The following is a 14,302-nucleotide window of genomic DNA, read 5'->3' as shown; positions in this document are numbered from 1 at the left end:
AGGGGTGCATGAGCTGGGAGCAAGGCAGTGAAACTGGGTTGGACAGGGCGACATGGAGGCGATTTGAATGTGGCCAACCCTTACGGGACTGAGACATCTGGCAATAGATAGACAGACAGACCTTCATTTCATTACATTACTTTATACCACTATATACAAAGAACCAACATTCACAAAGAGAATCAGGTATCTGTTTGCTGCAGAAATTATCAATGGGTATAATATTTTATAGGTACAACAACAAACCCTAATAACCTCTTCAGACATGGCCATGTTTTTCCAGCGTACTTCAAACGGACAAAAATTCCATGAAATAGTTTGATCAAAGAAGAAGGGATTTGAAGTCTACACTCACAGTACATACTTCTGATTTCAAACTTGTTTAGTTCACTGATTTTATAACAGAAAAAGCTTGAAATTCAAAACTGAAAGTTTGCTTGTACTGTAAATCCCATCCTTTAATAAGGTAAGATGAAGATTTGATGCTATAAGTATCAAAATGCGTACAGGGAATACAGCATTATCATTCATTATCATTTTGCCTCCTTTTTCCTACCCAAAGGTGGGGTGAGGATGCAATATTATACACTCTCAAATATCTGATGGCTTTACATTTTTGCAATCTGATAATAACAGTGAAAAGAATATTTACATACACAATCACTGCACTACACTCATGGCTGCAAGGTAATTTAAAGTTATACCAGGCTACATCTTAACAATGTTGGATGTTTTGTAACCATACATTAAATGGTCAAGCATAAAATTCTGCCACTAACACCTTCACCTGATTTAAATTATTGGGGAAAAAAAAAAAAAAATCCATATATATACTGCCACAAGACCTACTTACTGTATTACAATAGCATAATCTATATCATCTTCATGTAACTGAACATTTCTCATCACTACCTAATGGAGAAATTCCTCTCAACTTTCAATAATACTCACCAAGAACATTTGGTATAAAGTCATAGCCAATGCCTTCAACTTCATAGGCAGTGACAGTGGTGTTGTTAAGCTCCTCAGGCTGGGCCAGGATTGAGCCCTCAGGATCCACTCCAACAATTTTGCAGTCTGGCACCTGGAAGAAGACATATGTATGGATTTAGATGGCTATGGACAGGGAACCTGGCAGTGGAATGACAGAAGGGTCTATTAACATAAATGGTCTTCCCCTTTACTCTGTCATTCTCACTTTCAGAGACTTTCTCCAGCAGCCTACCTACATTTATTCTTTGAATATGTCCACTCCAGTTCAAAGTATTTCTCTTTATACACTCAGTAATTCCATATCTCAACCCTAAACTTGCATACATAATCAGAAATATTATTATACACTACTGGCATTAGAAAATACTACTGCAAATAAAATACAATAAAATGTTGGCTGTCACAACAAACCCTCTCCTTGAGTTTCCTGGCAATTCCTGTGATAGTGCCGCCCGTGCCAGCTCCTGCCACTAACATGTCGATGTTGCCACCCATTTGTTGCAGGATCTCTTCCCCGGTGCCCTCATAGTGTGCCATTGGGTTCCCAGGGTTTTTGTACTGACAGGCAGATGGAAAGTTAGGACAGTTTATGGGATATGAAAAAGATATAACGGTCTTAAAGTAAAATAAGTAGAGGATTGCACAATAATTTACTAATATTCTTGCACTAACAAGTTTACATAATGATCCCAGAGATTTTCAAGATTAAATAATTATATGTATTCTCATTTTTTTTTGTTTCTTGTCACTGCTAGGCCATTCAAGAGGCAACATTCAAGGTGTAAGTTACCAGATGCTTGTCCCTCAGTGACATGTGAGTAACAAATCTCAACTGCACTTTTGGCTACAGTATCCTGAATCAGTAAAAGACTGAAAAAAGGGATGAAACAACCTTTAAAAACTAAAATCTTGCAAACCTGGTCAAGAATGATGGCTCCTGGTATCTCCTTCTCAAGTCGCTTTGCTACTGAGATGTGAGACTCAGGTGAGTCCCAAGATGCTGAGGTTGGTGTACGCACTATCTCTGCACCTAATGCGCGCAGCACATCCACCTTCTCATTACTCATTTTCTCGGGCATGACAATGATGCATCTGTATCCTTTCACTGCCCCACAGAGTGCCAATCCAATACCTTTTGGGTATGAGAAGAGTAGATTTATATCAGCAAGTTTACTGGGTGACAAAACTGATGTTGGCTACCACCAAGCAATTATCTTCCACTTAACTCACTTGTGCCCAGTGTCCTCAGAATAAAACAGAATTGGGCATTTTCAGAAGTTAATAAAGAAAGGCACCCTAGGGTAGGGACCTATGAGCTTTGCGACTAAGAACCGATAGGCGGAGGGCAGTGTGCTTAGTACCCTGCCAGCACAATCCCTCAAACAGGAACCCTATGAGCTACTAGATTAATAGATACCCCACAATACTGATGAGATCAGTAAGCTGGTTCTAAGTTTTTCACTACCCAGGACTACTCCCAAACTGAATAAAATCATCTAGCCATAGGAAAAATACAATACAGTAAAAAGGAATAATCATACTGAAGGGGTTAATGAATCTACTATAGCTTCTGATGCTTCAGTAACAGCATTATTCTTTAAACTAATAATATTTGGCAGAAACAAGTGGTTCTGATTCTTCAGTGAAAGCATTATTCTTTCAGGTAATAATTTTGGTAGTAGCAAGCAGTCATGATGCTTCGGTAAGAGCATTATTCTTCAAGCTAATAATATTTGGTGGTAGCAAGTAGTTCTGATGCTTCAGTGAAAGCTTTATTCTTAAAGCTAATAATATCTGGTAGCAGCAAGTGGCTAAAGGTTCAACTTGCTTCTCAATGGCTACAGGCTCCATCTTAGTCACCTGAATCTTTGATGAACTGCAGCAGTTACTGGTTCTTCTGTAATGTCAAGAGTAATGAGCATCGCAACACTGATGCCAAAGGGATTCAGAGTTTGAGTGCAGTGTGTATGAAGGGATTAGTGGTTTTAACTACCCAACTGCAACATGCCTTTTAAAAGTTATTTCTGGCAGTCTGCAGTGCCTTCCAGAATTGTGATTCCTAGAGTTGTGAAGCACATGGTTATGACTGACGAGTGGCCTAATACAGAATGACATATCTTTGTCTTGCACAGAGCTAGGTGGTGGCTACTTCCTGCCTGCCCAGGCAATGATCAACCAAAACATAAACTGACAGCCACAAAAAGTACTGGTATATATGCATGAACGGGAGCATTTAGGAGTTCTCCAGTTTGTTTCATTTGTAAGACTGGTTTACTTGCACAAAGCTTTTTATTTAGGTATAATAAGTATCTACTGTACATGAAAATTCTTGATAAGATAAAGGTCAATTTTTCCTAAAACTCCCACACCATGGATGTCCTGTCTCATAGGTATGCAACAGCATAAGGGCTAAGGATTTTGTGGGAAGTTATATACAGCCTTTGGTTCCTTCTTACTCGCATTAAAAAAAAAAAAAGTACTGTAATACCTCAAAGTACAGCACAATAGACATAATAAGAATACCTTACAAATGAGGAACTGAAGCAGAGCTGTGATGTGGTACGGCCTGGCTATGTGGAGAGGATGGAGAGTGAGACACTAGGGAGTAGAGTGTATGTGAATAAGTTGGCAAGGGGGAGCGGGAGGGGGAGACCAAGTATGAGATGGAGGAACGGAGAGGAATATGAGGGAAGGGGGTGTGGGCTGGGGGGAAGGAAGTGAAATGGTGGGGGACAGGGTGATATAGAGGCGATTTGTTTGTGGTCACCCCTTACGAGATTAAGGCGTCTGGCAATAGATAGGTAGATAGACAGACCTCTGAAAGATATACTAGTATGGAAAAAAAAAAAAAAAAAAAGCACTGTATTAGTTTAGTTGAATTATGTGACACCTTAACCAAGTGGTAGAGCACTATAGAATTAAAACAACTTCTACAATGAGTGTTCATGAAGTATATTAAATGTTATATCTAAGTTTCCTTTTATTTCATAAGCTAACCTGTATTGCCAGAGGTGGGTTCTATGAGGACAGAGACACCAGGTGTGATAAGACCTTTCTTCTCTGCATCCTCAACCATACGTAGAGCAATTCGGTCCTTCACACTCCCTCCAGCATTGAAGAACTCACACTTGGCATCTGTTAAGCAAAATATGAATCATAGATGTGACTAAAGGTAAGACAATAATGTGGCTATGAATGAAGTACAAGTACTACATGATTTTCACAATTCTTAATTAATGAAGACACTAATGTAAGCTAAATAAAAGAAAGGATATAAACAATTATATAACAAAGGTTAATGTAATGGTATACACAGAGTAACAAGTGGTTGGATATACAGTACTGAACAAATGAATGGTGTAAAATAATGAATGAGTTGCAATAACTTGTGATGGAGTAACTGGTGAGTGGAAGTGAACGATGGAATCACTGATGCATTAGTTGACAGGATTAAATATACAGTATATATCACTGATGAATAATGAATGATACAAAGCATACTGGTGAAAGGACCAAGTACTGGGGAAAATCACAATTCTGTTAGCTTTGGGACAGGCTGTGACTAACTACAATTGCAGCTATAAAATACTCAGAGATGACATCTGAAATGAAGAAAAACCAAAGGATAGAATCCACAGGACAACAATCGGATATACAGATTTGGATAAGGGCTTTGGATATGTCTCGCACAACAGCAACAGCTTTACCAAAACCTTGATATGATGATGGTCAGGAACATGAAATAAATGAGAAAATATAAGCTGCCAAAGAAAGCAGTACTCCTTACATTATAAAACAAAAACTGTCATTTCTAAATTTGAAAATACTATACAGTATTGCTACTATGCCATCAACTTTATCATCATCATTATCTGGACCTCCTTTCCCACCCTAGGGCAGGGTGAGGAGCAGCAATGTCCAGACAGCCTAAGTTTGCCCAGTTCAATGGGCCATGCTTCCATTCACTCACCATTCAATCAATCAATCAATCATTTCCTGTGGCACCCTCGGGGATGCATAGGGCCTCGATGAACTCACACCACCACATCCTATCTTGTGCTAACTCCTCAAGATCTCCCCAACACTCATCTCCAGCTTCCCGTCTCATTGTCCTCACCCACGTCTCTTTTGGCCTTCCTCTACCTCTCCTACCAAGTGCCACCCACCCTGGTGTACCTCGTACTATTCCCTGTCTCCTATACACATGTCCTAGCCACTTCCATCGTGAGAATCTAACATATTCATCGATCGGCTGCACTACCGTTATTTCTCTAATTCTACTATTTGGTATCCTTTCCCACCACTTAACTCCTAATATTCTTCTAAGTGCTTTATTTTCAAACACCAAGAATTTATTTTCCATAGTCACTGTGCTGTACCAAGACTCGTGTCCATAAATTAAGATACTCCTAACCATTACCTTATAAAGTTTGATTTTTGTATGCACAGAGAAATTGTTATTATTCCAAATATTTTTAAGCATTCCCATTGCCTGATTAGCCTTCTTTAACCTTTCCTCGAATTCAAAGTTCAAAGAACCATCCTTGGCTAAATAAGTACCTAAATATTTAAACCTATCAACTTGCTTTACAACCATACCTCCAATTACACATTCCTGCGCATTTTCCATGTTCATATTGATTATTTCAGTTTTTCCACAATTAATAACCAAACCCACCTTGCGACCTTCACTCACCAAACAGTCCAACACTCTCTGCATCTCTTCTGGCCCATCACAAATCAAAACTATATCATCTGCATAATCTAAATCCAAAAGTTTCCTGTTCTCTCCCCAAAGTATACCTGCACCGGTTTCTGTTCCAACGCGTTTCATAATGTAATCAATGACCAATATAAATAGTAAAGGCGATAGAACACCACCTTGAATTACTCCGGACTTGACTTCAAACGAATCACTCAGACAACCATCAACCATCACTTTACAAAATGTGTCCTCATGCATGTTCATAATGACCCTCACAAACTCCTCTGGTATTCCATAATGTCTCATGATCTTCCCCATAGTCTCTCTCGAAACACTCACCATTCACACCCTCAAAATCCTGGCTCCGTCAGATAGGCCAAAAACTTTCACTAAATTCTGTTGCTTCACATATCCAAATGCTGTCATGTTAAAAAGAGGTGCCAAATCCCTGGCTATGCTCTTCTCTGCACAAAATTCATCCAGCCAGCTCGGTCTCTTGTCAGTCCCTTATCCTCACCAACGTCCATACCTCTCTTCCTCACACACTCAGCCACAATATCTCTCCACCTTCTTCTTGCCCTACCTCTTCTCCTCCCTCCTTCAAATTTGCTCAGATATACCTTTTTCACCACTCTATTGTTATCCATTCTCTCCACATGACCAAACCATCTCTTTGATTCTAGTGTCCACAGACTTCTTCACTCCACATCTTTCACGAATCACATTATTCCGTATCCTATCCACTCTCTGTACACAACATACAATTCTCAGCAGTCCCATCTCCACTGCTCTTACTCCTGACTTTCCATTTTCATGCCACACCATAGTCTCACATCTGTATGTTAAAGTTAGCACTAACACTCCTTCATGTAAGCCTCAAGAAGCCATAACACTCAAGCCTCCGTTCCTTATCATGGCCTTCATAGCACCTGCCACTTTCCTCCCCTTTGTCATTATACTCTCCTCTTCTTTTGCACATTTTCCTCTCTTTTCTATCATTGTTCCCAAGTATTTGAACTCTCACACCAATTCAACTTTATAGCTAATTATATTAATACCTGTCATCCTTTGGCCTCAAAACATAAGGTACACTGCTACTTACACACATCACACTTTAGTCCAAAGCTTTTGGGGATGTTATTGAGTTTGACAACAGGTGTGTTGCCAATGTGGGCCAGGATGTTGTCCATGGTGCGCAGATTCTCGTTCCTGAGGAAAGAGGATGAGTCAAAATTTGGGATATGGATAACAGTGAGTAATTAAGGACCAGAGGATTCCACTCCTTGGTAAGCTGTGATGAGAAAATATGTACAGATAAAAAGGAAGTGAATATGGCCCATAACAATCTGTGATGAATGACTGGTCACTCTTACCTAGTCCCAGGCCTCAATGCTCCTCATGGAATACTAAAAGGTAAAGGCAGAGGGGTGGGGGGGCAGACACCATGAGACACTTTGCTGTGGAGCCCATCTTCATAACATTAGCCTTTGAACATGTGGTGGGTTTTCGCCCAATATCCTAGGATACAAGGCCATTGCATCATCTAGGTTACCACAGTTACCTTCCCTACGTGTTACCCTTGGAGCTCAAACCTACCAACCTATTAAGGGTAGACAGACACCTGAGTTGAGTGATGCCAACTGCCTGCACCATGATTCATACCCTGGTGCTACTGAGCTGGCAGAAACGGTCAGTGAAGCTGACCACTCAGTCACCATGAGGTAACAAAGGATGATGTATTGGAACAGAATAACACAGTACTGCATGTAAGTGCGTACCAGAAAGATCTGAAACATATTATCTTATGGCTGTTGTGTAATTTAATCCTCAAACATCTGAGAGCATCCTTATGATGATGTGGTGCATCACTAATTAAAAAAACTGGCCAAGTAAGGTCTCAATTAGAATGCAAAAGTTATTTAGGTGCAATAAAAATTCACTTTTGAAATTCACTACCGTGCCAGCTTCTATTCTCTCTCATTCAAGTATACTTGCACTGGAGGAAAAATAAGAAAAGATCTCTTAATTTCAGCTATACATTCTGCACTAAAAGCATTTAATTTTTACACAAACAATGCACTACAATATTTAGTCATACAACTGGTTTCAACTCCAATTTTTCAGTTGGTATCTTAAATGGACTGGTGCTCTTGTTGAATATCTCATTTCCATCTCATTTTTTGGTTGCTGTCCACTGAAGGTAGGGAAGCTCACCTGGCAAGATGGCTGCATAACTACAATTCTGTTAGTTTCTCACATAAACTAGTTTGATAAACTGTACACAATGAAATGCACATTACCTGATATATGTGTAGTCCATGGCTGACATTGTAGACGTGACAATGGGTGGTGGAGGTGGTGGAGGTGGGGTAGAACGAGTCGTCTGCAAAGAGAACACAGACATTACTACTTACATATATTATTATTACTGCATCCTTAAGTGAATAATGGTGTACAATACATGTGTGTGTGTCAACTGCTGCAGATACACACACACACACACACACACACACACACACACACACACACACACACACACACACACACACAAACTTCCTGGTGCATCAACTTAGTTACATGATTCATATGCAGTATGAAACTACACCAGAGCACGTGATACACCATATAAATACAGCATCAAATATATAAATAATGCTGCCTAAAGTATCACTCAAAAGTTAATGACTGGTCAGTGTAAAAAAAATTGTGCTTTTCAATTATTCCATGTCCATTTTGTTTGTCCTGTCCTGAGATGACACGTAACCATACCTACTGGAGTTCCTGCGTTCCCCCATACCATTTTATTTCCTCCGCTCCACGAGAGTACTTCAACATGCAAGCTTCGAGAGGGGGGTGGAGGAGGAGGGGGTAGGGGTTCGAGGAGGGTGGCAGAAGAAGGATGAAGACAGGAGGGAAAGCGGAGTGAACAAGAAGGTGAAGAAAGGAGGAGGAGGAAAGAAGGAAAGGTAAATAAAAAAAGAAGGTACAGTACGTGGAAAGATGAACAGGAAGGAGGGGAGGGGAGGAATAAAAGAAGAGAAAGTAAGGGAGTGCAAGGGGAAGAAGAGGGAAGAGGGGGTAAGATAACAAGTGGACTGGGATTGATGATGGTGCAGGATGAAGGACACTCTCGCCAAGTAAAATGGAGAGAAGACGGGCAATGGGTTGAGAGAGAAAAGGGAGGAGGAGGAGAAACAGAAAAAAAGGGAGGGTGGAGGGGTTAAAATAAAGAGATCATGGCGTGCTCCAAGCCTAATCTCTCCTCTATGACCTTGTTTCCTTGACCTCTGACCTCACACAGTATCACCACAACTGCCAGTATTACTTCACTCCTCTCTTATCTTCTTATCTTTAATCTTGCTTTTCATGGCAGCTTTTACTTCTCCCCTTCTCCAGTTTTCATGTTCGTGTCCTTTCATTTTCATTCCCTCACCAATTTTTCCATCCTTCTCTCTCTCTCTCTCTCTCCAGTTTTCACGCCTGTAATCTGCCAAGTTTCTTCCCCCGCCATTTTTTTCTAATTTTCCTTCACTTGTCCCCATTTCTTCATCTTTTTTTTTTTTATGAATCATCTGTTTTCGTATTATGTCCTCTATTATTTTCTTATATTTCTCTCATGTTCCCCCACTTCGTTCAGCTCCCCTTCCCATCTCTCTCTCTCTCTTCTGGGCTATCCCGTTTTTCGTTCCTCTTCCTCGGTATAAAAAAAAAAAAAAAAAAAAAAAAAAAATCACAATGTGATTTGGGAGGGCAACCTAGCAGACTTATTGGCGAGGTGAGGTACTGCAAAAAAATAAAAAAATAAAAGTAAAAAAATATGAAAAAAATAATAAAAGGTACGTTGCGGTATGCACGGTACGTTACATTCAGAATACAAGCAGAAGCCGATGCAATATATTAAGATACAACCAGAATACATTTACGATACATTATAATAATATTAGAATAAAGGATCATTAACCTTTTCACTATTATATGTTATTCCTAAGCTGTTTGATAATCTGAGTGTTGTTAATAATAATAATAATAATAATATGGCCTCATTACAGTGAAGGGCTTAATGAAGACGTTGTGAGACTTTCAATACGAGTAGTTTTTCGTTAGCTGCTACAGAATCGTATGGGGATCGAAAAAAAAAAAAAGTGACCACAGACAAGATGATGATGATGATGATGATGATGATGATTATGAAATTGTAATTGTAGCAGTATAGTAAAATAGAAAAAAAAAAAAGACTTACACATCGTTCTATTTATGAAGGATCCTTATCAATATTAAAAAAGTCACTGTAAAAGCTAACGATCATTACGGTTTTTTCGTAGTCATTTAATAATTCAATTTAACCTGATTTTAAAGTGTGACAACTGTATGTGTAAAGAATACAATAAATGATAAATAAATAAATAAATAAGGAATCTTTTACACTAGCTTAGGACGACACACAATTTCGCCAGCAATATTATACGTGTGTACTGAATAAGGATCCTCGTCTCATTAGCTTTAAAGTGTTTATTCATCATTACAAAATATGTATCTCTGTCTCTAGACTTAAAATATACAGTTCGAACAGCCTAACAAGAACTCAATGACCCAATCCCGATTTACGTATCTCTATGTATCTCGCTGTCATAAGGAGTAGCTTCGTATCATTTTTTTAATTTATATCCTGGGCCTGTATTCCCCTCGGTTAAGGAAGCTCCCAAACACCTCTTTCTAAATAATTTCTTTGGCTTATTATACCGTAATGTATTCTGTGTTATATAAGTCCTTCTAATATCACCATACTCTGCATAAATAGCGCAGAAAAGGATATTAACCAGCCTTATCCAAAAATAAATCGTTAAAGTGATGAGAATACAGACCCTGGCCTCACTGACCTTAACCCCTTCAATCTCAAACTTATTTTATTACTGCAGCCTCCAGACGACTTTACTCAGTGTGGGAGCAATTTCGTGTCTAGGAAGGATTTAAATTTTCAATGACCAATACAAATCGTTCCCCTAAGAAAACAAAAAATGGTCTGAAGGTAGGAAGAATAAATCAATTAAATACGCCAGCGGCTACAAAGACTTCACTTCATCAATCTATGATTTTTTTAAATACTTTTTCTTTCCTTGATATCAACTGCTTTACTCCTGTGACGCGTATTTCATTTTGTTATTGTTACCATCTGATGATATTATTAGGCTTTGAAAAGAGATTTCAAACTGGAGATTAAAAAAGCTTCTTGGGTATGAGTAAAGACAAGCACAGATGTAACAAAATAAAGAAATAAATAAATGAATAAATGGATGTAGTCGTCACATGGACAGCTAGAGTAACGGAATGGCTACCCAGAGTTGGAGTGAGAGGATGAGGCAGACAAAGAACAAGATGGAGAGAGAGGAGAATTCGGAGACTTGCTGGGATAGAATGAAACAAGTTAACAGCCAATACGTCAGAATGGAGAAAGATGGGAGAGCCCTATGTCCTGCTGTGGACTGACTCAGGCTGTTGTTGATGATGATGATGATCATAATAATGATGTTCTTACTGATGATGATGATGATCGCTTTCTAAAGTTAAACAAGTCTTTTGCAAAGACGTAGCCCCACCATTAGGTAAAGAATACACAGATATGCACTAATAAGTATGGCAATTTCATATATATAGGCATAGACTAGGACTCGCACACTATCTTTATGAAGTGAAGATGATCCAGCAAGCAGTTTCCTAGATACAGCTATTTACAGATTAGTTTCCTTACATGGAAATAGGTCGTAAAATACTTACCATGTGGCAATTTTATAAGGACATAATCTAGGACTCATACGCTATCTTTTTTTTTTTTTTTTTTTTTAAGATATGAAGAGAATCCAGCAAAAAGTTTCAAAAATATAACACTAGACAGATTTCTCCTTATATGGTCATAGCTGGTAAAGGACAGACAATATAGCAATTTAAATATACGGGCATCAACTACGACACACACTCTCTCTGCGTGAGATGAAGTCAATCCACCTGGTAGTTTCCGAGATACAGGCCCGGACGGCAAGACGGACAGACAGGGGCGATTCCTATATCTCCACCATATGGAATACTGGTGGGGATAATAAAATCGTTCAGAAGTAGAGGAAATAAACACAAAAAAACTCTGTCTTGTGATTCAGAGGGTTAACCTGATCCTCCTCTCCCTTTCTGTCTATCGATTTCTCACTCCTCCCTTTCACTCTCTATAAAACTCTCCATTCTTTCTCACTTCCCTCCCCCTTCTCTCTCTCTCTCTCTCTCACCTATCCATCTCCCCTCTTTCTTCCCTTACAGGAACTCCTCTCTTTCCCGCCCCTTCCCATTGACTCATTTATTTAACTCATTTATTTATTTTTTCAACTACCCCTTTTCCCTCCCCCATCCCCGTTCGTCCATTTCTGAATCCTTCCCCACGTCTTCCAATTTCCTCTTATCTCCCTTCCCTCCTAGTTCCATTCACATAGTAGCTACCCTCTCTTCCCCTCTGCCTCCTTCAAGTATTTCCCCCCTCCTCTCTCGAATCCCCTCCCGTTTTCCAACCAGTCCTACTCACACAGTACCTTCATTCTTCACCTTTCCTTACTTTCCCCTTCCTTCCCCACGCCAACATCTCCCCTCTCCTCTTTCTCCTCCCCTCCCTTCCCCTCGCTAACATCCCCCCTCTCCTCTCCCCCCTCCCCTCCCCTCGGTAACCTCTCCCCTCCGCCCCTCCCCCAGCCCCCACATCAAACCCCCCCCACTACTTTACCACCATAATCAAGGACTTGCTAGCGTGTCCCCACTATACTGCGCTCTCAGCCGACACACATACAGATGCGCTTTCTCGGGACCCACAGACAGGGCAGGGCAGTCTTGGAATACGCCCCTCCTCACGAATACATACTGCAATTTTATACTCTTCATACACGCTTCAGTTACATTATACACTGCCTATACACTTCATATACACTTCCCTTTAAACTCACACACACTTCAGAATCACAGGCTACACTTCCCCTTTGTACCAAGCCCTTACATTCTAGCATTACAAAATACACTTCCACTACAATTTACACGGCTTTGTGGGATTACTGACCACACTTTCCTTCCCCCAAATCTATTCTGAAGTATTTTTGGAAAGATATTTAACAGAACGATCACATTTTCTTTATAGTTCTGGAAAGCAGGTTAATTTCTTTCACCATTTTTTTAAAGACGTATTTTGATATTTTCTCACCATAAACCATATAAACCAAGACTGTCACGCGAAACAACACAAGGCTCCCATTTTCTTTGCAAGCTAACATCAAATTACTTCCCCCTGGCTAACATCAAACAATTTCCTCTATGCCCGCGTCAAATAAATTCCTACAGTTTAACATTAACTAACTTGTATAAGGTTAACGTTAAATTACTTCCACAAAGATGACGTCCAATAATTTCTTCTAAGGTCAAATAATTACTGAAAAACATGCAGGAAATCGGTCGCCAGAATTTAATGGTAAACTTGCGTAAAATACGAGTGTTTTTTTATGGTTTATTTCACGAGGAGGTCTGTGTTTAGTTTATGATGCCATGAGACAGTGTGGGGTCGATACTGACATGGGGGAGGGAGGGAGTGAGGGAGAGGAAAGGAAAGAGGAAGAGGAAGGGAGGAATAAAGGGTAATGGAGAAAGGGAAGAGGAAGAGGAAGAGAGGGATAAAGGATAATGGGGAAGGAAAGGGAAGAGGAGATAAAGGAGAGAGAGAATGTGGGGTGAAGGTAGGAGGGAGAATGTTAAGAAGAAGGATGGAAGGAGAGAGAGAGAGAGAGAGAGAGAGAGAGAGAGAGAGAGAGAGAGAGAGAGAGAGAGAGAGAGAGAGAGAGAGAGAGAGAGAACAGGAAAGAGAAACATTATGAGACAGAAAACTTTGTAAATCACACGAATCCTGTATAATTTTTAAGACCTAAAAAAAAGAGGAATAAAAAGTCCCAAAACCGAGATAGTGACAGAAAAGGCAAAATAATAAAATATAAGGAAAAACTGGAATGAATAACTGAGGAAGCAATGAATAAATCTAATGCACATCTTACAAAAAAAAAATCTAAAACCTCCTTAACCTTAGCTGATGGTCAGGCGTAGTCACACTGAAGGGCAAGTTTGGCTGGTAATCAAGGAGACTCATTCCTAGCCTCGTTCCGGAAAAAAAAAAAAAAAAAAAAAAAAAAAAACTATAGCAAGATGATGGGTAAAGTTACAGGCTTTTCTTCTCATCTTCATCTTCCATCACTTCCCTGTCCACATCCATCACTTCCCTGTCCACATCCATCACTTCCCTGTCTACCTCTATCACTTCTCTGCCTACCACACCTACAGGCCAACTCAACTACCCTACCTATTTATCTACCTCATTCTTCAACAAAAACTACATATCTACTTGTCTCTGTTATTCTACCCAATTAGCCTAACGTCATATATTTGTTTTATTACTCAAAGATTAAATACTTATTGGTCTAACTTTTCTTAACCAAATCTAACTTACACTACCTACCTACTTACCTAATCTAACCTACACTACCCATCTACCTACCTACTTACCTTCAGTCCCATCTTGCCGGTCAATCTAACCTATCC

General features: G+C 39.6%; 1 protein-coding gene across 3 annotated transcripts in view; it reads right to left on the bottom strand.

Moving 5' to 3' along the window:
- Window positions 1-14,302, bottom strand: part of Cbs (Cystathionine beta-synthase) — a 90,446-nt gene that overhangs the window by 24,822 nt on the left and 51,322 nt on the right. For all 3 annotated transcript variants that reach the window (XM_080284400.1, XM_080284402.1, XM_080284401.1), the window contains exons 2-7: window positions 7,999-8,081; window positions 6,801-6,907; window positions 3,991-4,128; window positions 1,911-2,125; window positions 1,405-1,551; window positions 952-1,084 (exon numbers count right to left, since the gene is read on the bottom strand). In XM_080284400.1, the coding sequence (XP_080140526.1) occupies window positions 952-1,084; window positions 1,405-1,551; window positions 1,911-2,125; window positions 3,991-4,128; window positions 6,801-6,907; window positions 7,999-8,027 (769 nt within the window). In that variant the 5' untranslated portion in view covers window positions 8,028-8,081. The remainder of the gene's footprint in view (window positions 1-951; window positions 1,085-1,404; window positions 1,552-1,910; window positions 2,126-3,990; window positions 4,129-6,800; window positions 6,908-7,998; window positions 8,082-14,302) is intronic.

The sequence above is a fragment of the Coenobita brevimanus genome, chromosome 101, assembly GCF_032717465.1.
Source record: "Coenobita brevimanus isolate Jiangsu-jjx chromosome 101, ASM3271746v2, whole genome shotgun sequence".
Lineage (NCBI taxonomy): Eukaryota > Metazoa > Arthropoda > Malacostraca > Decapoda > Coenobitidae > Coenobita > Coenobita brevimanus.
Note: the sequence above shows the minus strand (reverse complement) of the source record. Positions and strands in the feature narration are given on the sequence as shown.